The sequence below is a fragment of the Urtica dioica genome, chromosome 10 (genome assembly GCF_054948205.1).
Source record: "Urtica dioica subsp. dioica isolate 48M chromosome 10, U.dioica_male_clone48M_v1_H2, whole genome shotgun sequence".
Taxonomy (NCBI): domain Eukaryota; kingdom Viridiplantae; phylum Streptophyta; class Magnoliopsida; order Rosales; family Urticaceae; genus Urtica; species Urtica dioica.
Window position 1 is genome coordinate 24,743,598 of NC_142765.1, and position 27,327 is coordinate 24,770,924.

At 36.5% G+C, this 27,327-nt stretch overlaps 3 protein-coding genes across 3 annotated transcripts; all 3 read left to right on the top strand.

Moving 5' to 3' along the window:
• The first annotated feature begins 2,464 nt into the window (after positions 1 to 2,464).
• Positions 2,465 to 5,439, top strand: LOC149384391 (uncharacterized). Its single transcript, XM_089629260.1, has 4 exons — positions 2,465 to 2,517; positions 3,162 to 3,474; positions 3,598 to 4,427; positions 5,007 to 5,439. The coding sequence occupies exons 1-3, from the start codon at positions 2,501 to 2,503 to the stop codon at positions 4,381 to 4,383; spliced, it is 1,116 nt and encodes a 371-aa protein (XP_089485386.1). The 5' UTR covers positions 2,465 to 2,500; the 3' UTR covers positions 4,384 to 4,427; positions 5,007 to 5,439.
• Positions 5,440 to 6,088: 649 nt separating this feature from the next.
• On the top strand, positions 6,089 to 10,607 carry LOC149384392 (mitochondrial import inner membrane translocase subunit TIM44-2-like). The gene is made up of 14 exons (XM_089629334.1): positions 6,089 to 6,411; positions 6,540 to 6,649; positions 6,902 to 6,985; positions 7,138 to 7,213; positions 7,319 to 7,363; positions 7,449 to 7,859; positions 7,936 to 8,004; positions 8,662 to 8,726; positions 8,855 to 8,923; positions 9,024 to 9,096; positions 9,211 to 9,315; positions 9,486 to 9,557; positions 9,639 to 9,701; positions 10,204 to 10,607. Exons 1-14 carry the CDS (start codon positions 6,334 to 6,336, stop codon positions 10,333 to 10,335), a joined length of 1,452 nt encoding a protein of 483 aa, XP_089485460.1. The 5' UTR covers positions 6,089 to 6,333; the 3' UTR covers positions 10,336 to 10,607.
• A 2,992-nt stretch (positions 10,608 to 13,599) lies between these two features.
• Positions 13,600 to 14,381, top strand: LOC149384393 (uncharacterized). The gene has a single exon (XM_089629303.1). The coding sequence runs from the start codon at positions 13,635 to 13,637 to the stop codon at positions 14,109 to 14,111; it is 477 nt and encodes a 158-aa protein (XP_089485429.1). The 5' UTR covers positions 13,600 to 13,634; the 3' UTR covers positions 14,112 to 14,381.
• Positions 14,382 to 27,327: the final 12,946 nt, after the last annotated feature.

Consider the following 27,327-nt stretch of genomic DNA (forward strand, 5'->3'; position numbering starts at 1 on the left):
TGCACTGTCGGTATCTGTCCATTCTGAGCCACAGTTCTATCATCAGGCAGTCAAACATGATTAGTGGCGTCAAGCTATGAAGGAAGAGATTGATGCCATGTTGGCCAATCACACTTGGTCAGTTGTTCCCTTGCCAGAGGGTAAAACTGCTATTGGTTTTCGTTGGCTAAAAACAAGTTTGGGGCTGATGGTGAACTTGCACGCCACAAGGCACGGTTGGTTGCGAAAGGTTATAGCCAATTGGAGGGCATTGACTATATTGAGACCTTTTCTCCAGTTGCAAAGTTGGTAAGCGTCAAACCTGCTTCTAGCAATTGTTGTTGTCCAGCGTTGGAATTTGATCCAGTTAGACGTTAATAACGCTTTCATGAATGGTGACTTGTTTGAGGAGGTGTACATGGATTTACCCTTAGGCTATTTGACTCATGTTGAGCGGTCACAGTTCAACGGCAAGCCTGTGTGTCGCCTGCACAAGTCTATCTACGGCCTCAAACAGGCCTCCAGACAATGGAACATCAAGTTTACTACTGCTATTCAACGATTGGGGTTTGTCCAGTCACAGGCAGATCATTCTCTCTTAACAAAAGGCTCTGGTGCTTGTTTCGTTGCTGTGCTCCTCTACGTGGATGATATTATCCTTGCTGGACCAGATATGGACATTATTCGTGAGGTCAAGCTTAAGTTGAGTTCCCTGTTTAAGCTCAAGGATCTAGGGGAATTGAAATATTTCTTGGGCTTGGAGGTGGCCCGGTCTTCTACTGGCATTGTTGTGTCTCAGCGTCAATATGCCCTGCAATTGCTTGAGGATTTTGGTTTCTTGGATGCTAAGCCAGTGCATACCCCCATGAATCCCAAGGCGATTCTGAACAGCTCGGATGGTGAGTTGCTCAGTGATCCTTCTCATTACAGAAAGTTGGTTGGGAAGCTCCTATACTTGACGATCACTCGAGTGGACATTGCTTTCACTGTTCACATTCTGAGCCAGTTTATTGCGGCACCTCGTGACACACATCTGCGTGCTGCTCATCACCTCCTCAGATATGTCAACTCTCAGCCTGGTTTGGGATTGATGTACCATGTTTCGTCCCCTATGCAGCTCAAAGCTTTCTCGGATTCTGACTATGCCACTTGCTCAGACTCACGGAAGTCGATCACCGGTTTCTGTGTGTTCTTGGGTGATTACTTGGTTTCATGGAAGTCTAAAAAGCAGTCTATCGTGTCAAGGTCATATGCTGAGGCGGAGTATCGTGCGATTGCGGCTGTGACGAATGAAATCTTGTGGCTTCATCAGTTGCTTGTTGATTTCCAGGTCACGCCAGCTTCGAAGACTGTTTTGTTCTGTGATAATCTGGCTGCGATTCACATCGCCACCTATCCGGCCTTCCACGAACGGACGAAGCATATTGAGGTTGATTGTCATTTCGTTCGCCATCATTTGTGACACGGGGCTCTGAAGCTTCTACCGGTTCGCACTCGCCAACAGCTCGCTGACGTGCTCACCAAGCCACTCTCGGCGCCGTTGCTTAGAGGTTTCAAGTCCAAGTTGTCCTTATTCGACATATATCATCCACCTTGAGGGGGCGTATTGAGAGTACCGTGACGTCATTTGTTATTTTCATTCTTTCCTGCGTGTTATACACGTGGCATTCTTTTATTTGTTTTATTCTTTTGCTCACATTTTAGAGCGTGTATATAAGCTCTTTGTAAGTTCTTTTTCGGTGAATGAGAATCGTAGATCTTACTCTAATCGAGTAAAATCATTTTCTCTCCCAAACACTCTCGACGACTGATTGCGTTATATTTTGAAGTATTTGTGCCCAAACTCCGAATATTTAATCCCTTCTTCCCAATCACCCATGTTTCAACCACCGAAAACTACATATTGTATTCCTAAATACCTGCTATTGATGTTCTTACTCTGAGCTCAAGAACATCTCCAACATACTGTTTCCCATCTCCAACTTATAATAATGATCTGCTAGCTTAGCTCCTCGAAAAGATGGCCACAGAATTTCTCAGAGTGTCCCATACTGTTTTCTTCATTTTCCACTTGTTCCGTTTTTCGATGTCCAATCCATGGTGAACCTGACCCGTAAATATTTTCTCCATATTCTTGTGAAATTATTTGGATCAACAGCAACAAAAGAGCGAAATTGCCCAAGCTGTTAACCAGCTTCTCCGTCATGAATCCCGGCCGAATCTTATGAATCTGGACAATTAGACTTATCACAGACATTAAAACAAACACCTTACCTGCAAAACAAAAGACCATGCCACATAAGGACAAGACTATTTCGGAAGAAAGATTTATCTAACTATTATTTAGATTTTACCTTCGTGAATAAAATAGGTCGTTTCCTCTAAGTAAATAAATAAGAGGGGGTAATATAGTCTTTTGCTTAAAAATTAAAAAGACCAATGGGTATATATAGCATAGATTACTCTTCAACCTTCCTTCACGCTTCCTTTTCCCTCTCGTGCTTTGCCTTGGGCCAAGAAGATGTCGATTTCACACAAGTAAGCCCTAATTCCTGTGCTTTCTCTACCTATGAACCTTTCTCTACTTCCATCACCCTATGTTGTCGTTCAGTCTACTTATATACTCATTGTATTGTATCGGTCCTGAGATGATTTTCTAGGCAGTTTTTTTTTTTTTTTTTTTTTTTTTTTTTTTTTTTATACAAAGTCGATTTTTTTTTTTTGGGGGGGTAAGCACGCGGTCTTATTTACAGTCGCGAAGTTATACATTCTTGATTCCAAACGAAATACTATCGTATTGAATTTGAGACCGATTGATATGTTCATTCTATAATATAAATGGTTTTCCGTTTCTTGCCTTCAATTTGATGTTAGTTTCAAAAGATTTCTTGGTCATTCTATAAATGGTTAAACGAATCTCATACTTCTGAAACATCTAGTATTTTCATATGTTGAAAAATCGTCTTGATTTTGGGCATCATCACTAGCTTTTTTTATATTTGTGGTGTTTGGTTAAATCTCTCTCATTATTCCTTTTGTTCTCTCTGCAATGTCCATTCATTTGGAAAGTAAATAAATACAGACAATGATTTTGTGTATCTGGTTGAATCTCACTCTCTACAATGAGTTCGTTGACATTCGCTCAATTAAATTATTATTATTATTATTTTTTTGGATTATAGGGTTGAAAGTACCAAGCAGAGTGGATGGACACTCACAGAGGATGATGTGTTGGTCGACTCGCTGGTGCAACTGTCTCAAGCTGAATGGTTACCTGAGCTAAATGATTCGAACTTGACTCGGGTTCAGACATTAATGAAATCCCAACTGCCTGGTTGGTTCACGAAAACGCGTCCAGATATTCTTGGCAGGTCTAATTGGTTAAAGAAACGGTATTTCGCCATTCGTGAGATGCGATCTAAAGGTATACTTGATTGGGATGACGATCAAATGATGCTAGTCGGAGATGAAGTTCACTACAAAGAATTTGCAAAGGTAATTTTTTTGTTTCTTCTTTTTAAGTTTGGTAATAACTTACTCTGTAGATCAAATTAAGTATTGGGTAATTGGTTTTGTTTCTGTCTTTCTTTCTTATGCTTTGATGTGATTGGTTTGTAGTGGAGCAAGCGGGCGAGAGGATTGTATCGGGTCCCATTTCCGTTCTACTATTCGCTGGAGAAACTCTATGGGAAAGGAATGCTCGATGGTGATAACAGAAATGACACAAAGAAAGTCGATGATGGCATTGACTTGACTACTGTTCCATCGACTAATGTGAGGACTGAAGAACCGACTTGTGTTCAGCCACACAGTCAAGGAATAAGTCCCAGAAATGACACAAAGAAAGTCGATGATGGCATTGACTTGACTTCTGTTCCGTCGATTAATGTGAGGACTGAAGAACCGACTCATGATCAGCCACGTAGTCAAGGAATAAGGCCCAGAAACGACACAAAGAAAGTCGATGAAGGCATTGACTTGACTACTGTTCTGTCGATTAATGTGAAGACTGAAGAACCGACTTGTGATCAGCCACGTAGTCAAGGAATAAGGCCCCGAGAAGATAGCTCATTTTTGTCTGATTTTGGTCGACGGGTTAGGCCTAAAGTTGATAATTCTGCGACTTTAGAGGCTTCTGTAACAGCAATGGGCCTCAATATCGCTGGTTTGGGACTCAAGATCGATGGTTTGGTGAACGCTTTGGCGGGTAACAAGACTGACGTGGCTGATCTGCAAGCCAAGCTCGTCTCCGAGCTGAAAAAAATCCAAGGCTTAAAGGATTTTCAAGTCTTTCGAGCCATAGGCATTCTGGCGCAGAATCACGATTTGTTGAGGGTGTTCTTTACAATGCCAGATGAGATGAAGAAGCCATACATTTTGGATCTCTTAACGTTTGGAAAGTAAGAGAAAGACTACAAAGAAAAGAAATACACGACTTTTGTTTTTGGGTATGAAGTCTGAACTTAATATGTAGTTTTTTTAATTTTCCGCTGTATCAGATGAAACCAAGAGATTTTCATTAACCAAATCATACATCTTTAAGGCATGGAATATATACTTGAATGTGTCTTTTCCGTGCTTGGAAACTGTTTACACATTCTTTTTCTTCTAGACATAATGAAAAAAAAAATCAGAAAAAACAGAGGATAACATAAAAGAAGCTGAACTACTAGATCACCTTTATCTGTCTGTCGCTCTCCTTGTTGCCTGATATGTTTTATTACTGGATATTAACCCTTTTTCCTGTTTAATCATCACCTAGATGTATAATACAAGATTGTACATAAAAGAAAGCTAAGAGTGTTGGTAAATATAAGTAGGAGAAGAGCAATTTCGTTCTCTTGTTGATAGGGAAGCATATTAGTTCCTTCTGCTACTCTTCCTGGAACATACTTATTGCGCAAGATTTCAAGCAGCACACTTAATGTATGTTTTAGATTAAACGCTTGTTTAGAACTTAGCAGAAGATCATCAAACACATTCGATCTAAATTCCCGGGATAACTGATCCAGTTTATTATTTCACAGGTGCTCGGAGATCAAATTGCAACGCTGAGCACCGATCTCCGACATCTTTGGTTTGAGGAAATATGTTCGTTGAAATTCTTCCTAACTAGTTCTTATTTTGTTAGTTTATAGTTAAAAGTTGACTAAGGTTGAATACTGCTCAGCAGAAGCTAAACATTTACTTGGTTAATCTTTGGATATTTCCATTAATTGCTATTGATCCTTTATTCTGTTAGACGTTTCCTCTTTGAGGAGTTGTAGATAGAGTCGAATAGGTTTTCTTCTTCCCTTAAAAAGTCTTACTCTTCAATTGTAAATTTGAATGGGTAAATGTTCCGAATGAAGATTTTGATTTTTTTTTTTTTTTTTTTAGGATTTACCAAAACTATGTTCATGTATTTCATTTTGAGACTCGAGCTGTTAAACTCTTCTTCATTGGAGCTTTGAATGTGTTCTATTGCACCAGTAAATATATTCGATTTGCCAACTTTAACACTCATTGCTCATTCACCAATTATTCCCCAGCTGAGCGTGGCAAAGAACCTTCGTCGAGAGTAAATATGTTTTCATCCAAAATATGAAAATTTTATTTCCTAAACTAATAATAATGAAGCGAGTTTTGGCAAATTCTTCATTAAAATGCTGTATTTTATGAAGAAAAAAAAATCGTAATAAAATATATATTATTTGAGGGAAAAAAAATCAAAAAATTAGAAAAATAGCCAAATTAAACGTTTGATATTGCTAAATAACCAATGTTTTATAAATATTAGGTAAATAGCCATAAATGATGACGTGACTTAATATGGCAGTGACTATTTACTTGATATTTACGTTTGTAAATATATAAAAATGACTATTTACCTAATATTTACCAAACCTTAGCTATTTAGCAATTCTCAACGTTTAAATTGACTATTTTGCTAAATTACAAAAAAAAAAAAAACAATATGTTCAACATTTTGGTAAAAATCCATTGAGATTAGGTCTCATTGGACTAAATTTGGGCCTTACATATGGGCTGTATCGTAACTTTAACCCAAAGGAATAAGAAAAATATTAAAAATAAACTGAAAAACTTAATAACAAAAGGGAAATAATAAAAATTTTAAAAAATTAGATAGAAAGAGCGAGGAACATAAACCCTAGGACGGTTTGGGTGTAAGTACTTTCATTTTCCCTCTTCGTCACGAAATCAACAGCATTTGACTGACAACATATAAAGGAAATACGATGTTATAGTTACGGAGCTCGAATTTCACCTTCTAAAAATTTCCCGAGAAAATCGCGTACTAACTGGTGACCCCAAAATCCCATTCCATTTTTTTTTTCTTCCTTTAATTCATATATGGCTGGAAGAAAGCTTGTCCGAGATTTCTTTCTCTCCAAACAAAGCATCGTCCCACAACTATTGTCTCAACCTCAGGTACGCTCTTCCATTAAGTCTAGCTCTGGTTTTTTTTTTATTGTTTTTTTTTATTATCTTCTTTGATTGTAAGAGATTGGACTATTTGATTCCTGAACTTCTGTTTTACTTTTCGAGGGAAATTTCAGGCTTCGAGCTTTTCGAGGTTTAGATTGGTATCGCGAAATGGGTATCCTGGGAACCGCAATTTCAGTGTTTTGAATGAGTTTTCCAATAAATTAAAAGGCGAAGCTCACAAGTATGTACTTCACAGCGTTTTCTATGTGAATTATTTGGTTAATGACAAACGAATTGGGTTCTTGCAACTCACTATTATCTAATATATATATCCTCTGTTTTATTGATTTTGTTACGTAAAGCATCAACATTTTCTGCTGAAAACACATTGCCTGTTTTTGTTGTATTCTGTTTTAGATTGATTATGGCCCTTATTTCTGGAAGTTGCACATTCATGTAACGCTGTTCATGTAATTGATCTGCATGTTTTTAGAAACCCGCAATTTCAAAAGTCGGTGAAGGAGCTCAAGGAAAAAGCAGAAGAACTTAAAGTAGTGAAGGAAGATCTAAAACAAAAGTAAGTCTGGAAAAAAGAAAGTGATTAGTTTGCGGACAAAATTGTGTGTATTGTTTAGGGTTTCTAGTTTATAGGCTGAGACATACCCTTGTATGTCAAGGCTGCGTGGGAACTTCAATGGAGGGCCTGAGAGAGTAACATCACAAATGCAGGACGAAGCAAAAAACCGAGCAGCTGTACAAGCAAGTTGATGGTGTTTGGTCAGAAGCCGAAGCTAAAGCAAAGAAGGTTTGAATTTTTTTTTTGTTCCAAGTGAAACTTTCAAGTTCGGATATCATTTTCCCCTAATATTCTGATGCATGATTAACCAATGGTCAAATCTTGTGTTTCAAGGTTTCCGCAAATGTGAAAGAGAAGATTTCGGCTGCCACAGAGGAGGTTTGTAATAAAAGTTACTTTTTTAATTTTTAGGTATTGCAATTCAAACGCGTTCTTATTACCTCTTTGGTATTTTGTCGTCTAGGTCAAAGAATCGTTTGGGATCGGGAAGCAAGAGTCGGATGGTACTTCATCTAATAGTGGTTCTGATTCTAAAGAAGGAGATAAGGCCTCAGACGGGGACCAGAAGAAGAGCCAGCAAACTGAGTCTACTGATACCGCAGAAACGTTATTCGGAAAGTTTAAATCGAAAATCCCTTCCTCAAATGCTTCCACGGCGTTTCAGAAACTCAAGGAAGCTAAGTTTGTGGACTTGGCAAAGAAGGGGTATGAGATTGTAAAGGATGAGCTGAGCAGCAATCCAAAGAAGAAAAAACATCTGCAACACGAGGCTTCTTCGTCACCTAAAGTGGAAAAAAGTAGTAGAACGGAGGTTGTTATTGTGCCGACCAAGCAGACTCCTTGGGGTAAGAAGTGGGATGCCTTAAAAACTAAGGTAAAAACTCTACGATACATTTGTGCGATGTCTAACGAGAAGTTTCAATGGTTTAACTTTTCTGCCCGTGGTTTAGGTGCAAAGTCATCCTATATTCAAGCGTCTCGGTGTGGCTGCTGATCCTGTTGTGACAAAGGGTCAGGAGGTATAATTCGATTCATTTCTCAATCTTTATTTTTTTATTTTTTTCCTCCGTTCTTTTCCTCGTTGGGCTCGATTCTTTAACATTTTTATTTCTCTTACTCATGGTTATACTCAGGTATTGCAAACAAAGTATCAAGTACTGATTAATTGTACACATTGTATCTTACATAGGAAATGGAAAATAATTTTTTAACCTTGTATAATAGCTAGTCGTGATAGGTTCCTTGTCTGGAAATAAATGTACGAAAATAATATTAAGGTATATTACAATTTGGAAGTGGCTTTATCATTATCAAAATAAGAGGTTTTTTTTTTCTTTCTTTTTTTCCTTTTTCTGGTATCACTTTTAGATAGATATTTTCTCCTGTGCCGTCTTGAGCTATATGACTGAAACCGAACGTGGTGGATCAAAGTAGTATGTTTGAAATCGGACAGCTGAATTTTGTTAATGTTGACTTGCTTGATTTCTTTTTCTTAAATTATTTCATTTTATCCACAATAGTTTCCACTCTTTTTAAGATATATTTCCTACAGGAAACTCGTAAAATCTGTTGCTTCGCAGACTGCACTAATTTTTTTCATTTCTGGGTTGAAGCTAAATCATGCACATTCTATTCGCTGTATCAGCTTTAATGTATATCTTCAATGAAATGGACAGATTGCTGAGGATGTACGCGAAAGATGGGAAACGAGTGACAGCCCTATCGTTCATAAAATTCAGGAGTAAACACCTTCCCTTGTTCGTACATATTTTTTTTTATCATCTTTTATAAACTTAGAGCGAAAATTTTGATTTTGCAATTTCAAAATGATGCTGGATTGCTAATTGGCCATCATCGTATCATCAACAGCATCAATGAAACTATCTTTCAAGAAACAGATGCCGCAGCAACGGTCAAGGAGATTCGAAGCCGAGATCCGTATGATTACTTTCCATTTGTCCTCTTGTTTTGAATTCCGTTCTATTTTGACAACTTAAATCTTTTATGCCTTTTTTAATTATAATTATCAATGTTGCAGGACGTTCTCGCTGCCAGAGTTGGTGGCTGAAATACAGGAAGTTATTAAACCAGTCCTTACTGCGTACCTCAAAGTGAGTTATGATATTAGTATATCAGTATTTATGGTGGAAGTATCATGTGTATCAATATATGTTTGTTTCACTTCCGTAAGATTTCTTATTTTATTGTGGTTGCTGAAACTCTAGGGAGATGTTGAAACCTTGAAGAAGTATTGCACAAAAGAGGTGGTTGAGCGATGTAAAGCCGAGCACACCGCTTATCAAAGTCATGGTATCTTTTTCGACAATAAGGTAAAAAGAACTTCTTCATTCTCGAGAGTGTGTTTCGAGGTTTCTGTCTGAAGTAGGTACTGGGTTTTACGAAGTATATATGTCCTTGAATCAGCAAATGTTGAATATCTAAAACTAAGCGTGTGGTTCCGATGTATTTTTTTTTTTTAAATACGGTGTTCTTGATTCAGATTCTGCATATATCGGATGTTGAGGTTAGAGAGACCAAAATGATGGGAGCTTCTCCAATTATCATTGTTGCGGTAACAAATTCTTTCTGTTTCTCTTTGGAATATAAAGCAATTCCTTTTGCTAAATAATTCTCATTGACGGTTTCGTTGCAGTTCCAAACACAGCAAGTACATTGCGTGCGTGACAAAGATGGTGCAATAACAGAAGGTGGCAAGGTGAGCAAATATAATGTCGTTTTTGGTTCCAGTTTGCCAAAATATCATTTTCAACGTCCATTCATAAAACTGACAACTCTTGGTGTACCCTTAACAAACTAACGATTATTTCTCAAATCCCAAACAAGAGAGTTGATATCATAGGGGCTTCCTTGTTTAAGAGATCATTTCAAATCCATTAGTATTATCAAGGATTGAAGAACTTCAGTTAAGCATTATTTGGTATCTTAGATCAGACAACTTTGTTATTCATTTTTTATTTATTATAGTTAATGAAGTACCCGATCAAAACCCAATATCTAATATAGCTATCAAAGACGAAGTCTTAAGTCAAGAATTAGTGACAGCCATTATCATTTAACTTCCAAACACCAATCCAGTTATTCAATTCGTCAAATATGTAACAAGTTAAAATACCCTTTAGTGTTACCATATATTTTTTAATGTTATTCTTTTATCGGCAATCGGTTTTGCCATGCTAATGAAATTTGGTAATGATTAGGATACGATACACACGGTGTACTATGCTTGGGCGATGCAACAGGTGGACCCAGAAGAGCTCGGAGAGGACGCCATTTATCCCATTTGGAAGCTCAGAGAAATGCAACAGCTTGGCGTCCAAGCCCTCATCTAAGGTCTTTTTCGTCGAGAAGATGTTTGCTTTGATCTCTACTTCCCCGCCGTTCACTCTTAATTTTTTGTTCTTTTTTGTTGCCGCGATTCTTACGTCCCTGGGTTTTGGTTATCTCAGCCAGGGAAAAACCTTAAAGCAGAGGTTGAGATCCCGTATTTATTTGATAATCAAATTAAAACCTGAAAGTTGATGGTGTACTGTGCATAAAGAACTACAGCAGAAAATAATAAAACCAAGAAAAGAGATGTTGGTTTCACTTGCCAATGTTGAAAGTTGTGACTTGTGAATAATTAGAACGTACGTTATCTTTTGAAAGATTATAAATTGAATAAAAAGCAGCAGTTTTTTCAACCTCCGGAGTTAGACGATGCTAGATGTCACAAGAGTTAAATTTTTACCATGCGCAATGTTAGTAATGCATCCAAGTTTTTTTTTTTCAGTAACATTTTTATTATTTTATATTTACTGTTGTTTAGAAGTTGGGTAAATACCTAGAGAATTAGGTTATTAGCATCAAGCACAATCCGGTGACAGAAGCGTGGGTCGCAGAGAACCTGGAGTTGCCGTGGGCAGGAAAGGAGGGTTTCGAAGCCAAACTGACTGAGGAGCATATATAAATTTTAGGGTTTTATTCTAATCAAATCTGATGATTAAGTTTATAGTATGTTTACTCGTTTTCTATTAAGGAATTTCCTTCTCGTATTGATACTTTCTAACTAGTGATTCTTTCACACAGTAAGGTCCTTTCTCCGTTATCGACCTTCATGATTCTATTCGTTTGCAGATGGAGTCGTTAAACTTGATATTTCTGTACCTTTGACTATTGAGATAGTTGATTGTTTTTCACCACTGGACGTATCAGATCCTCTGTGTAGGTATTTTATCATCGAACATGGTTACCAATTACGTGTGTCATTTATTGCTTTCTGTTTGATTGATTATTTGTTTGTCGATTTAATTAATAAATATTAAAATCAATCAATTGTTCAACAAGTAATTCCACCAACATAGTTGAACAACCATCTGACATCACGTTGACTAATTCCAGTATACATAGGTATACATATAACTTATTGTATGGAGAAGAGAGAGTTTGTAGGCAAAAAGCTTTGGCAAGAAGTTGAAAATAGCCGAGTAGACTGCGAAGCACACCGATGACAAGGCCGACGAAGATGAGAGGGGCTTGGAGCGTTGCAGTTGAGGAGAGGTGTGAGTTTGGCGAAGACATTGCAGCTGCGGTGTTGGTGACCAACGGGTTCTTCGTAGGGTTGGCTATGGCCCATACGAAGCCAGCAACAGTCCAGGGTGGGCTATAGTCCCCCTTCAATTTTTTTTTTTTGCACTTTTTGCCCATTCTTATTTTATTTTTACATTTTTTTTACCTTCAAAATTTACAAACCAACCCCTCCTAAATTTTTTATTACAGATTTAGAAGATCCCGAGTCCGTTTGTCACAGCCTGGCGGAGAGTGGTTAGGCCTCCGTCGCACGAGACATTCACATTGACGCCCACAAGGGGAGGGTCCAACGGCAGCGCTTAGGGCAAAGGCGATGAGAATAAGGATGGTGGTGCTGACATGTTTGGCCATGATGATGACGATGTTTGTGTGGTAAGGAATATAAAAGGTTTTGCTTTTGGTGAAGAAACTTCTTGTGGTTTTTATTCTTTTTATACATGCATGATCGATAGATAGTTAGGCAATATGTGACCACTTAATGTTGTAGCCTCGAGACAAATGTCTTAAAAAGGAAAGAAAAAAGGAATTAGAATAATTTATTTACTACACAAATGGGCATGTATGAAACCCTTGACTTCCTCTCCAAATGTTTGAGCATGTCTTCTTTACGTCGATACAACTTTCAAACTAAACTTTAAATTATAAATTGAAAGATATACTAGTTAAATATTATTATATTTTATTTCTGAAATTGGAGACCAATTGTTTTTAATTTTGTCTCGTTTTTATTTTGAATTGAAATTCCAATTCTAATAACGCAGGAATATGCTTCATACTAGCAGCTAGTTCTCATTTAATATCTAGCTTGTCTTGCCTTTTTCCTTCTTAATCGATGCGAGGACTTGGAAAATAAAAAGAAAAGAAAAAAAAATCTAATGCAAGCACATATGTAATATGTTATGACAGTATATATGGCAACGCCAGGATCTCATAAAATTGAAATTCATTATTTCAAATTATGACAGCAACTCTACAAGGTTATGAATATTAGTTATGTCCTTTTCGTACATGCATTATCATCCCTAGATAGTTAGGCCATATGGGATCACTTGCTCCATCTTTGTACCACTCATGTTGCCATTCTTGACCATTTACTCTGTGTTGGCAATCTATTTTATCCTTGGTCTTATCAGATGAAACTTAGACTTTAAGTATGTATAATAATAATTAAAAAAATATATGGTATTAACTCTGCACAAATATTTATAAATGTCTACGTCTCAAAATATCAATGCGGAAGGCAATATTTTGTTCGTGCTAACGCAAAAAAGTTGAGAAGCTAACCAATCTCGTATTTTTCCTCTATTTCGCGTTTCCTTTTTGTAAAATTTGGAACCTATATCAGAAATTGAGGGTTCTAGGATTTTGGTTTCGAGATTTATTGTAAAATCTGATTGATCAAGTCGGGTATAATACTCACTCTCACTTGTAATATTGAAAATTTAGTACTATGTTATAGTCAAGGAAATATGTCACATAAAAATTATTATTCAGTAGTATTTATTATTCAGTATATTTAGATGATTATATTAAACAAGCAATTCAGGTCCTTCTACCGGAAAGTGGTGTGGGTAATGAATGTACGCCTCTTTTTATCCACTTGGATTATTCCTACAAACAAGATTCCGTCAACTTGATTCATTATATGAGATTTTTTAATATCAAATAAATATCAAAGCAAACAAATTAACAATAATAATTAAAGTAAGCTTGTGATTCGTGGTATAAATGTACACTTTAGTACGTTGCACGATAATAAACCCAAAACTCTAATCCAGTTCTTCAATAGGACAAATTAATCAAATATATATATATATATATATATATATATATATATATATATATATTCCTCTACCTTTAATGAATTGTATTTGTAGCGTAACAACCAAGCAACAAATCAACATCAGCGTGAGACCTAAGCCAGCCCCACAAAACAACGCGTGTTAGAAGAAACGCAATACTCTTCGATATAAAATCAAACCAACCAAGACACTTATGGAAATCTTCTCATTAATTTGACACTCACTCAATAAATAAATTTTAAAAAAAAAAATTACCACTCATGTCCTCTTGCCTCAGCCTGAGACTAAAAAAGCCATGGTGGAAGAGCCTGACCTCCAAAATACGAAGCAAACTCCACAAGAAGCTCAACAATGCCATAGCGAAGCGCAAGAAAAGCCGCCGCAAGGCCGCGACGAATCCCGGGCCCACTTCTTGGTGGGCCCACAAACGCGGGCCCACCAAGAGACGGGCCTTGGCCGGCTTCTTCCTCTTCCGGCGGCATCATCATCGTCGGCGCAGCCACAGGGACATTATCGACAAGTGGCGGCAGCAGAGAGTCGATCGTGATCAGACGGCTGAGATTGACCAGCCGATGATCATCGCCGCCGCGGCCAATGATGATGACGGTGACGTGGCGTGGGAGTCTAGTGAGATCACGTCGCCGGTGATGCGGGGGATCGACGCCCGGGCCGAGGAGTTCATAGCCAACTTCAGGGCAGACATGGAAGTTCAAGAGATGTTGGCACGTGGCTTGTAGTAATAACTAGTAAATACAACAACAAAACTACGTACGCCATTTTTTTTTGTTTTCAGGTTTCTCAATGGAATTTTATGTAGATAGTTCTGAAAGTGCATGTGTATTTGTATGTTTCTTTGCGATGAAAATATAAACTTTTCTCCTCTGAATTTTTTTTAACATATTGTTATTTATTTGTTTATTTTATAACGAGGCTTTAGCTTTTGCTTAAATTTAAGATGTAGCCTGTAGGCTAGACGGTAATGTTAATGAAAATTTTGATCCACGAGATTTATATTTTCTTACATAGATATGTACAAAGGATAACTAAATAATGTTTTTTCAAAAGTATAAAATGATCATAATCATTTTGTTCTCAACATATTGGTATGCATGGGCAGTTTAAGGGGGTTTTAATTTTTTAATACGGTCTTTAAAGGTGGTTAATCTAGACAATAAAATTTCGTTAGAAGTAGAACCTGTTTCTAACCAGGTTATTGGGCGGTGGTCGTGGATGTGGATAGGGCAGTGCTCGGAGGTGGGTTTCGGTGGAGGGTCGTGGCATGGCCGATAGGTCAGAGAGAAAATTGCCACAACTTCAACAAAGAGAGAGTGTTTGTTAGAGTGAAGGAGGGAGAAAGAAGAAATAATAGAGAGGAGACTAACCTGAGATTGGTTGCCAGAAGAGGTGTGAAAGTCTGGTCCGGTCTAAAATCAGTCAAAAAATCAAACAGGACTGGTTTAAAAATAAAAAATAAACCGGACCGGACCAAATAAGAAAAAAAAATCGAACCAGACCGGCCGGACCAAGGAAATTTTAAATCGTTTAAAACTGGATAATTGCTCTACAACTTGTGGTCCAGTTTGGTTTACAGTTTCACCGGTTGTACAACGGTGCCCTAGTCGCCGAAGGTGGAGTGGCTAGAGGTTGAGGTCATAGAGCAAAAATCAGAGAGAGAGAGAGAGAGAGAGAGAGAGAGAGAGAGAGAGTGCTCTGAAAATTAAGAGGAACCAAAATGAACCGGTGAGAAGAAGAAGAAGCGCGGTTTGATAGTCTGACCTAACTTTTAGAAGCAACTATAGAAACGAAAAAGTCGCTGCTAAATTTTAGGTCACGCAAAATGCACCGTTTCATAGTAAACTTCAAATAAAAAGCGGGTAAAACGGACCTCTTAGATTTTCGTCAAATTTAAAAGCAATGTGTTGCTTTTAAAAACTGGAAAACATATAGAAACAACAATTGTCGCTTCTAATATCTAAAAATTTAATTTCAAAATACCGCTTTTTTAGTTCCTCGGTGATTAGCTTAGAAGCGACAAGTCGTTTATCTAAAAGCGAAATATTGGATTTTAATTAGATGGGCCAAATATTGATTTTAATTAGATGGGCCAAACTTATTAGTTATTTTTTTTCTTCATTGCGCCGTATATTATTTTCATTGTATATAGTAGGTTTTCTTTTCCTAGAGATTTACAACTGTAAAATTGGTGATTAGTACATGTTAAATATAATCTCCTATTTGGCGAATAATGATTTCAATGGCTAAGAATAGTAATTTTTTTATATATGTAATGGAAGATTTAGAAGAAAACAAAAATTCTTGTTTAATTTTTTTTTTTTATTACAAGATCAATTATTTTATAGAAAAAATGACCAAACTACTATCATTTTATAACCCAATTCTCATTTTCCACCGAACCATAATTTGTACAATTTCACTACTAAAAAGAGGTAAGAGATTTTTTTTTTTTTTTATGCATTTTTACCTTCATCTTTTTTTTTTCTATTTTTCGTTTTCAGTATCTCTTAAGAAATCTGTTTTTTTTTTTTTTTTTAATCTGGGTTCGTTTGACGATTTGTTGACATATATATGTGAACAATTGACACAATTTGTTGACATCTATTTGTCAATAAATGACAACACTGAAGAGTTTGTTGATATATATATATATATATATATATATATATATATATATATATATATATATATATATATAATGACAACATTGTTGATTTGTTGACATGAACGCATGACACAATTTGTTGACATCCTATAACCAAACTTAATCATGTTTATGTAAAAAGTGATAAAACCAAATTCGATCAATAACATAATATGTCTAAATTACAATCTCTTAAAACGAAATCGTGTTTGAATAATTTCTCATCTTTTATAAGCCAACTGACAATAATTTACAAGCAATGAGTATAATAGAGCAATATTGATCACAGGAAACTGTCAAAGTGAAATTTCAGATGAGATTTCTCATACGTAACCAACAAAAAGGTTGAGACTTCCATATCCAGAGCGGCAATGAAAGATTCAAACCACAAACATTAAATACAGAAACAATGATATGGACCGATTTTTAGTGTCATTTTCTAAGACTGTGAGTGTCATGAGTTCGTAGCAAAAAAAAAAAAAATCACAAAAAAGCAGAAATTCCGAAGGCTCGGTCCCACCGGCAATGAGAAACTGCTCGAACATCAAATCGATCGATGTTTCGACGAATTTCTTGGATCGCGAAATTCTGTCGGAGTTGAGAGGGTTAAAAAATCTGAAGATCCTCGATCTTTCGGGATTCCGACGGAGATCGGAAGGCTGTGCGTTTCGCTCTTGGAGCTCAGGCTCCCCGGAAACAACCTCACCGGCGAGATTCCGGCGACTTTGTCGTCGTGCTTGCAGCTGAAGCTTCTTGATCTTTCGAACAACAAAGTTTTGGGTCCGATCCTGGTTTCGCTGTTCTCGAAGTGATTCTGAGCAACAACGCGATCTCGAGTTCATTCCCGGGTTCGATGTCGTCGTGCGAGAAGCTCCGAGTGATCAATTTGAGCTCGAACCGGATCTCCGGTGAGGTCCCGAGGGACCTTTTCCCCGGCGCGGCGGCGCTCGAGGAGCTTCGAATGCTGGACAACCTCGTCGCCGTCGAGATTCCCGGCGAGCTCTCGAAGTGCCCGAACTTGAAGCGAATCGACCTAAGCCTGAACCCCTTTATATCCATTACGTAACTCCCTTTTACCACTACTTCTTGGATTTGGTACCGGTTTCCTTCTCTATATTCGGTGAAGAACTCGGTTTCGATCCCGATTTGTCCCATGGAAAAAGAAGAATCTTTAAAATACAATCACAACACACAAACGCTTTTATTATTTCGTTTCATTATTGGCTTTGACTCCGGTGGTGTAGTTTGGGTTTTAAGATATGACACAGAAGAGGAAGAAGATAAAGATGAAAATTTGGATCTCAGATAAGAAGCGAATTGGAAGAGGGGGAGAGGTGAGAAAATAAAAATTAAGAAGAGGGCAAAATCGTATATGTACATTGGGCCAATAGTATTTTTATCCAAATTATTTTTTGGTGAAAAATGAGAAAAATATTATGAGATGGTGATAAATAATAAATATGTCATTTTCTATATTTTATTTTCCTCACGTTTTTTTTTTTTTTTTTTACCTTCTCCGGCCTCTTTTTACTAGTGCACTATGGCACATAGTTAAGTTGATTTCGACTTGGACAAATGGGCCTGAGTCATTATTGCTCAATAAATATATTGCATTTTCTGAAGGCCCAATGGATATTTTCATTACTTGCTGACTCCAAGAACTCTGATTATTTCCAACAAAACCTAATATTTGTTTTCTGTTTGAATTGATTTGATGTAAGTTGATGTGATTTTTATTTAAGAAAGTGATTATGAAACCCAATAACTCGATGATTTGACATTTTGATAACATGGAATTAGAAATACAAATTTCGTGGGAAAAAAAAAAAAAGAGCTGTTTCCTTTGCCGGTATCAGTTTTCTATCACATCATCCAGTTGGATCTGTTTTGGATTTTTCCTGTTGGTTTCTAATTAAATAAAAATTTATGTGAAATCCATTTTAGCACACGTAATAATGATAAACAGCTAAAGTCTTTTTTTTTTTTTGGTCACTTCAGTTTGAGGTTTATCATTTTGTAAAATTATTACATATATCGACAGTTTGTGTTTGTGTTTGTCTAGGATATGTTCTTGAAGTTATTCTAGTATTTTATTAAATCATGGAAGAAACTAATAATCAAGCTTTTAATTATTTATAACCATATGTAAATTTGGCCAGAGCAGACAAATGCAAATTCTCTCAGATTTGAGTGTCTACACTCTACAGGGGGTTATATAAATTAACCAAACCTTGGATACTATATTAAATAATTAAGCGTGTAAGCAAATATATAATAATAATATTTATTTAAATAAAGCAGCTCCGGCTTCAACTTTAGTTATTGCAATGAGTGCACGCATGGGTGACATGTGATTGTGCGTGCCTTGATTTATTGGGTAGTCATATCAGAGTATACAAAATATATATATATATATATATATATATATATATATATATATATATGTGTATGTGTATGTGTGTGTCTGTGTGGGTGTGAGTATGTGTGAGTGTGTATTGTTGGAAGGAAGAAGTTGGAGAATTTCTTTTGTAAAAAGAGAGAATTTTTTATTTTACTTGAGGATATGATCCCTATTTATACTAGTAGCATTCCTAAATCAACGGTTAGGATTTTGCGAATATAAACTTAATCTAATGGTTATAAATTAGTCTCTATAATTTTCTCTACAATTCTACATAAATCATAGTGTCTATCATTATCTCCTAGAGAACTCTGCGGATTTCTCTACAATAGGCTTTTAGAAATTGGACTCACAACACAACATATTTGAGACTAAAAACTCTTAAGACCCAAAACTAATAGATAACCAAAAATTAATTTATAAATTCAACATGCCTAATTTTTTAAAGCATTTAGGTGCTACATGTCGCACCGGATAGTATTGGGTGCGACATGTCGCACCGATACCAGTTAAATGAACAAAAAATTGGGTTTTCTGAAAAGGTATCCGGTGAGACATGTCGCACCCAATGCCCATTTAGGTGCGACATGTCGTACCAGATACCCTTCTGCACTAGGAGAGAGAGAGAGAGAGAGAGAGAGAGAGAGAGAGAGAGAGAGAGAGAGAGAGAGAGAGTTGCACTAAAAGCTTTTTTCCCTAATGAATATCGCAAACTTTGTTTCTAAGTATATGTGATGATGATGATTCCATAATAAATATAAACACTTATTTTCACATCAAGATTATAATATACAATAATTTGTTATTTTTTGCCTCCAATTTATGTTCGGTATTTGGTGATGCAATTTTTAAGGGAAATTTTGAGTAGAATTTTAGTTTATAAATGTTAAAAATTAAAAATCTTAAAATTATGTGCTATTTGAGCTAAATTCGACGCGTATTATTGAAATTCAAACATTCCAAACTCACTCTCTTAGTTTCAAGTCTCTCCTTCTCACTGCACGAACCTTAATCCCGATAACTCTATGCATTCGATTGCGAGCCACCGTGTGCCACTTTGTCATCCTAACCTACTACTATCCCTCTCATCCACCTTGTTGCAACCCACTGCAGTAGACCGCAAACAACCGTCATATACTGCAGTTCACAACAAAATTAAAACAAAAACTAGTTGACAATTGCAGGCAGATTCTTCCGGGATCCACTGCAATCTATTGCAATACACCGCATTTCACAAAAAAAAAAAAAAAAAAAAAAAAACACTAACGGATACCCGCAAACAACATTCTTCTGCAAATCCATGCATGATCTACCGCAATCTTTCGTAGTTTGCCACATAATTTCATACCGCATCAGTTTTCTCTTGTTTTGCGAAGTGTTTGGCCTTTCTACAAAATTCGTAAAAAAAAAAAAAAAAAAAAAATCTGAACTTCATACCTATGACAATCATCATATCCAAAATCTATCAAAAATTGATGAACAAAGTGATCTAAAATTTGATGAACGCACGGACAAGACAAAGGACTAAAAGAGGCGATGATATCAGACTACATGGGGTTTTACGTGCGGTGGAGCGGGAAGTAATTCATAGAGGCAACATTATGTTTACTACATGATACTTTGTTACTAGAAAGGCTTCAATGAGATTCCTCTCCGCGTATTGTAACTCGATGATCTTGGCTTGCTAGTCGTGTGATGATGATGATCCAATTGTTAAATTCACAAGATTGAGCAAAAACCAAATCTCCTCTAGGTATCATTGTGCCTCTAATGGTTCGTCAATATGGTGGCAAGGTTAACGGATGTGGTGTGTTGGTGTCTTTGCCTCTTTCGATGATGGTCATTTTCCATGTATTTTCTATGGTATAGATGGTTTTCCCCAAACAAGGTCGAGTGCGAAGTATTGATTTTTTTGTTTAGTCTTTTTCTTTCTTCGTCTATTTGTATAACTCTTCATTTGTGAGATGTTTGGATTTACATAGTATTATTTAACTAATTTTCTTTTAGGGTCGAGTCTGGATGTTTGTTCAGTCAATATCGATAAGTTCTGTTGTATCATGTTGGTTCCTACCGTTCGTATCCATACATGGTTCTCAAGGGTATCCATCACATGCATTTCCATTGACACTTCGAACGCTAAACCTTGGTATCGGTGACTCAGGACCTTGTCGCGCTCGCTATATGAGCTCCTTTGAAATTAGGATTATTGGGTATTTTGGAGGATCGCCGATATATTGTTTCTTCTATGCAGAATTGGTGTTAATCTCCTTTATATATGTATTTTGATATCGATCGTTTGAAAATGTCCATTAATTATTAATGTAGTTTTTAATTAAAGAGCCTGTTATATGCTTGATTGACAAAGTGTCTATTTGATTCCAATTTTTAGTAACGTGATAATTGTCACTACCCTATGCTCACTTTCATACGCCAATATTGATGTGGTTAGAGGTCGGGAATAATGTATGTCATGCTAGATCTTTTGTCAAAATTAGAGGGTGTAATCTATGATTTATGAACATATCTTATATTTAGATGTGGAACTAAATATTAATTAGGTAGTTTGACCACTTTTCTAATTTTTGGAAGTTTGATAAAAAAAAAATAACAACTTCATGTAAGTGTGTATATGCGTAGATTTACGTAAAGTTCACGAAGATCGCGTGACCCCCCTTAATTTTTTTATTTTTTGGGTTCGTTTTAAATTTACCCTAAAAATTTATTAATTAATCCCATCTGAGATTTATTTTTATAAATTTGTCCCTCTTGAATTATTTTTTTCAAATTTATCTCTCTTAATTAGTTTTTCTGACTCCGTCAGTCAGCGAGTGTGCAGATTTATTTTATGTATAAATTAGGTATGTATGTATGGTAATGAATATGTGAAAGTAAAAAAGTATATACGAGCAAGGGACGGAGAGAGATATGGGAGCTAATATCCCAAGTAGCGACGTGACACACCCACAAAGCAATGTCTACGGAACGGCCGACCCAACACAACTTAGTGGCAGACAATCAAAACGTTACCCACAAAAGCCGAGACTCTCTCTCTCTCTCTCTCGTTTTGGAGCTATCTTGATAAGGACAACACTGACATTCTTGGCCCTTTCTTTTGCAAAGTTTAGTGATTTACTCTCTATCTCTCTCTCTCTCTCTCTCTCTCTCTCTCTCTCTCTCTCTCTCTCTCTCTCTATACATATATATACGTACTTATCTAGGCATCTCCCACTACAAGTCTAAAATCTATTTGCGTCTCCCATACAAGTGCGTGCGTAAATTATATTCAATTGGTCGTATATATATCGAAATTCAATTGGTCGTATATCGGTATAAAAATGCATTATTACTGGCAGAGAATAACAAGGATATCCAAACTCTAAACATTATTCATATTTATAAATGCAAGCACTGAATATTTGGATGGACCGTTGCGTGCATTAATATTAATTTGGATTTTGGACTAGCAGTTTCCTTTTCCCCCAAAAATTCTATATGAGAAACCAAATTCAAGTTTATGCTAATGTAATATTTTTGAGGTAAATATAATATCTATTTCATCCGCTAATTAATTACCTTTACAAGTTTTTTTTTTTTATAAGAGAAAAAAAAAACTCAATACCCCATGAATTTCGAGAGTCCTAATTCCAACAAAATATGAGACGAGATTAGTAAATCCTATTTCTTGAGTTTCATACGAGCTTTATTCCCAATGGCTTAAAGCCTCATGTCGATAGACATTTTTGTTCAATTCCGTCAAAGGTACAATTTGTTTTTTAATCTATTTTTATGTTAGCTAGAGATTTAAGGATATTCTTATGCTTGATTATATAATTTATGCATAAAGAGTGTGTACAATCTATAATTGTATATGGTTTAAATTGATACATTTAAAAGAGTTATCAGCTTATCATATCTTTCTATTTGTATAACTGCATAATGTAGGCATGTTCATAACATGAATGTGTGTTCTTGCCATGTATTTCCTTGATAAACTCTTTAAAGATCTCATTATACACATTATTTTATGGGTTCATTAGGTATATAACCAACTTAAACGTTTGTTTTTACAAAATAGTCAACGTTTCATAAATCTTAAATAAATAGTTATTGTATTTTATTTACGCTTATTTACAAGCGTATATTTACAAAAATACTCATAAATACCCAAAAAAATTTGAACATATTTATGGGTATTTTTGTAAAAATACATTTGTAAATAAAATGGTGTGTGTGTGTGTGTGTGTGTGTGTGTGTGTGTGTGTGTGTGTGTGTGTGTGTGTGGAGATCATCAATACACACATATCATATGGATCAAATATAAGCCCCTAGAAATATTTAAATGTGCGTACTTGTATGTTAAAAGAGCCCACAAGCTTTATTTATAAATTAAAAAAAAAAAACTAAAATCGAAACAAATCCTACTTACTGCTCCCATATAAAGCCGAAATAGATGTGTGTGCTTAACATGCTACTATGTATTTACTTTTCTTAGATACTAATCCGAGGCATTGATATTGTAATAACGCTGTTTGGTACAGATATAGCTTTCATATGGAATCACTAAAAAAGAAACCAGCTTTTGTTATGACCCATAGCTTTAATTAAAAGCGACCTTTCCCAGTGTGAATGGCCATGCTTTGTGTCCATGTTTAAATATAAACTGCTCTTACAATTTTGAATTACCATAGTCTGCATAGATATGTACAAGACCTTCAGAATTAAAGTAGATAATGTACATTCTTCCTAGAAAATATTGACACATCCACAACCTAATTCGGGGGTTTAGCCCATAGAAAACTAATTAACCTCTGCAAGAGCAAGCAATCTTTGTCTCACCCCCATAAATTTATGATAAATTTCATAAACATACTCCGAAAACTAGATTTGGAGTGACCCTTTTTTTTTTAGAAGAAACCATCCGATTTTATTGATACCCACTGTGGCCAGCGGCGAAATCAGCCAAAATATAATCAGCGTACCAAGTAACAGAATTTAACAAAAATAATTACATTGAGCAAAAGAATGAGCCATTTTATTGCCATCTCTCTTAACAAAATTGAAACTCGAAAAGTTCTGCGATGTCTTCGATGAGAAAGCCCTCCTTGTTAGCCACCGGATCTCGCTTTTGGAGAAGAGAAATCGTTGATTTAGAATCCGATTCCAGTTCGCACAGGACAAAGCCCCACTTCGCCGCAAAAATAATTCCTTCACGCAACGCCTCTAGCTCTGCACCCAAAACCGACGAGGCCTTCAGTCTGGATCTGTTGAAAGCTACCACAAAGTTCCCGTGGAATCTCTGATGCAGTCTCCCAAACCCACGGTTAGGCCCTCCGTCGGAGCCGATGCGTCCACGTTTAACTTCCACCTGTTCTGCTTCGGCACGGACCAGGGTGAGGGGGCTTTAATGTATTTATGTGATATTTCTTGCAGTTTTATTGATGGTTAACGGTATATGGGAGAGAAATGGACACTTATACGTGTTAAAAAACGCAAGAACATTTCCGCTTGAAGTTTCGAAAGAGACGACGTACACGATGTTAGTCGACAAGGTGTACAATAGAGTCGATATAGACAAATCAAAGTATGACTTAAAGTTAGAAGTTTCATATGAAGCGGGTAATATGCCGATTGAGCCTTCTTTGTTGAAGGACGATATTGATGTTAAGTATTATACGAAGTGCAAAAGTCGTAGAAAATATGCACTTTGTGTAACTTTAATATCGAAAGAAATCATAGCGTTAAGTGCAAACAAAGTAGATAAAGGAAAAAAAAATGTTATCAATGAAGAGTTGGCTCGTGTTGAACTCAACAAGAGACGAAAGAATTTGATGATCACCGATCGAGATGATGATGATTATCACAACAAGAAGGAAGATGATGAAGAACAAAATAACAAGGTTGACGCAGATAAAAGTGACGGGGAGAAGATGGACACAACAGTGACAAAGAAACAGAATTTGAAGAGTTTGCAAATCATGAAGAATATAAAGATTTTGTTAAACAATTTGCAGTACCATCAGGACACGGTGAACCATCAAAACAAGGTGAACTCGGAAGCCGATGGGGGTATTGTGCAGTGGTCTGATATGTGGCAGATAACGTCGTATGAGACTAGACATTCTTGCGCTCGTGTGGTTCGAACATAAGGTCATAGAGGAGCTGCACCTTGGGTTATTAGGCACGTCTTCAAAGATAAGTACAACATTAGCTCTATGGCTGAATATTCAACGCATAACGTAAGAGAGGAAGTCAAGACAAGATGGGGTGTTGGCATATCTGAAACATGATCTTCATCATCGTCTTCATCACTCCACAAGTTCTCGTCTTCTTCATTTTCGGCTTGTCTGAGTACGCCGGCTTCTTTCGCGATTGACTGTACTAAGTCAATCTCTTCCTCGATATTACGTGGCTCAACCACGTTTTTGTCGGGGATGATTCCCCCATATAACCATATTAATGCGGAAAAGTAATTAATTACGCTAATCATGAGCTAATTAATTCAATGATTATATGACAAGATCTAGAATTACGTTAATTAAAAATTATATGAGAGCATATATGTCAAGCAACCGAAATAAGAGTAAACGAGTACTTACATTGATTTTCGGTTCACGAACTGAAAGCTTTCACAATCTGTCTTCGTCTTGAACGTACAAGCCTCCACACGATCAAATAAGGGACTCTACTTCAAGGACTCGATGTGATGACACCTTAGTCTTCCGAAACGTAATCTCCGATACGAATAAGAAAGTTGAGTGGACACAGTCTTTATCTCACTAGACCATGAAACTAGGTGTTTCGAGATCTCTCTCTTATTTTACTAAGAATGGAAACGAATTTTCGAGGGGAGGGAGAGGCAGATGCACAGCCAAGGAGAGGCTAGGATGCACGAAATTTTCACCAAAAAATTGCTTATTTTTGTCTTCTCATGAACCCCTATTTATAGTAGTAAAATGCGATATTCATGGAATCTTCCAGAATATTTTATTTCCTTTTATTGTGTTGACACTAGTGGATTAAATCTAAACCATTGGATCTCAACAAGTGAATCCTACTTTTTCTCTCATCCATCAGATCAATATCTATGAGATATTATTATCTATTTAAATAGAGAATATTTTATTTAGTGAGAGAATAAAGGGGAATATATTATTTCCCTTTAAATATATTCTCATATATTCTCCTAAATACTTTCCTTTAAATAAGGAGAAAATATAGGACAATATCTTATATTATTCTCTCTCATTTATTTAAACAACTAAAGAGAAAATATTGGTAAATACCAATATTGAAAAAATCGAAGTTTAGGCACACGACCAAGGGGGATTTGTGCAACTCCTATGCTGAAATTCCCAAATCCGATTTTCTTATTTTGTGCAAGGCCCAATTGCTTAAAACCCAATTAATCATTTATTTACTTGGTCCAACAATAAACAAATAATTAATAATTGTTTATTTACTTGATCAAACAATAAATAAACAATTCTACCATAAATATTTATTTAATTCTGCGAATACCCGTTTTCCAGAATTAATGCTGTCAATCACAATTATAGCAAGTGAGATTAATAATGATAAATATTATTATACGAAAGTTCTTATCCGCATTTATCAGAGCCGAATCGGTGACTATGGACCTAGTAATAGAAGCTTAACAAATCCGATGAAAAAGACGAAATAGTCATTTCTCTTTTTCCACTGATTCGTTTAATCTTGGTCAAATACTCCACCTTGTAAGCCAAGACTGAACTCTCCTTTATACTAGAGTTATATTTACTCATCGTGACGAGTGTCCACTGATATAGTCAGTTCGTGATCAAGATCCTCCAGGTTCAACCCGTGTCAAGAGAAGTCAATTTTTCCGTTATACTTCTCTTGATACATATCAGCCCTAAGCATTGTTGCTTCCCCAGCGAAAGATTCTTTCGAACGTTACTTACTTCGAAAGTGCGCGCAATCTATCGGTTCCGGAATCAACCCTTAGGTGAGATAACATTAACCTTCTTTTAGGAAGGCTGGATTCCGTATCTGTAAATCATTTCTCACTCGAATTATGCTCTGAGAAAACTCCAAAGACATAAGTTGTGATTAGCATGAATAGCCTTTTAGCGAATGAGTCAAAGAACTCAGTAACATAACCCAGTGTCCATGATCACTTCAGGATTTAGATCAAGTCTCACTGTGACCATCATAGTGGCCTCGGTTAGTGTGTCGTAACGGTCCTTAAACGACACATCTACACCAAGACCTGTCCGGGTCGTACACTTACCACAAGTGTAGAATGCTCCCACGTAGTGATCAGCCTTCACTCATGTGTTCCACATATATGACTTTAGATATAGTTTTCCAGGCGTATATCAGTCATCGACCATGTTTTAGCACACCGCCCGAACTCAGGTGCCCATCACGTGACTCAGTTAGATACGGAGGCTATGGAATAATAAATGTTTAATAAATCTCATTAAATATGAAACAACGCTTTCAATTCAAATAGATAATAAATATCAAACATTATTTTATTAATAATTTCAACGAGAATTTACATAAGTATCTTCTCGTGCAAATTCCCCGGTAAGGAATACTTCGCCTCCATCTGAAGAACGTTCTCGTTGGCGGATTTGTCCTTTTGTTTTACGCAGTAGCGGTTCAAGTCCACAGAGAGGGAGGACAAAGTCTCTGTCCACGTGATGTTTCCCCATGGAAGAGAATAGAAGAACGGCAAGTCCTCAACCATCTAGACATACTTGTCGTTTATGACTCTGTTGTGTTCTACTCCGAGGAGATACCCAAAGACAAACACGCACAATCCGAGCTTGTACGCGTCCTCCGGATCTTGACATGTCTTGAACGCGTTCGTCAAGACTTCGAACTTGGCGTTTCGCACGCCGTTCAA

What these genes read in the sequence shown, in the direction of transcription:
- LOC149384392 (XM_089629334.1), top strand. Translation starts at nt 6,334, where the DNA reads ATGGCTGGAAGAAAGCTTGTCCGAGATTTCTTTCTCTCCAAACAAAGC. An exon ending in TTGTGACAAAGGGTCAGGAG is followed by an intron (nt 8,005 to 8,661) that starts GTATAATTCGAT and finishes TGAAATGGACAG; the next exon opens with ATTGCTGAGGATGTACGCGA. An exon ending in CTCCAATTATCATTGTTGCG is followed by an intron (nt 9,558 to 9,638) that starts GTAACAAATTCT and finishes GTTTCGTTGCAG; the next exon opens with TTCCAAACACAGCAAGTACA.
- LOC149384393 (XM_089629303.1), top strand. Translation starts at nt 13,635, where the DNA reads ATGTCCTCTTGCCTCAGCCTGAGACTAAAAAAGCCATGGTGGAAGAGC.
- LOC149384391 (XM_089629260.1), top strand. An exon ending in ACTACAAAGAATTTGCAAAG is followed by an intron (nt 3,475 to 3,597) that starts GTAATTTTTTTG and finishes ATTGGTTTGTAG; the next exon opens with TGGAGCAAGCGGGCGAGAGG.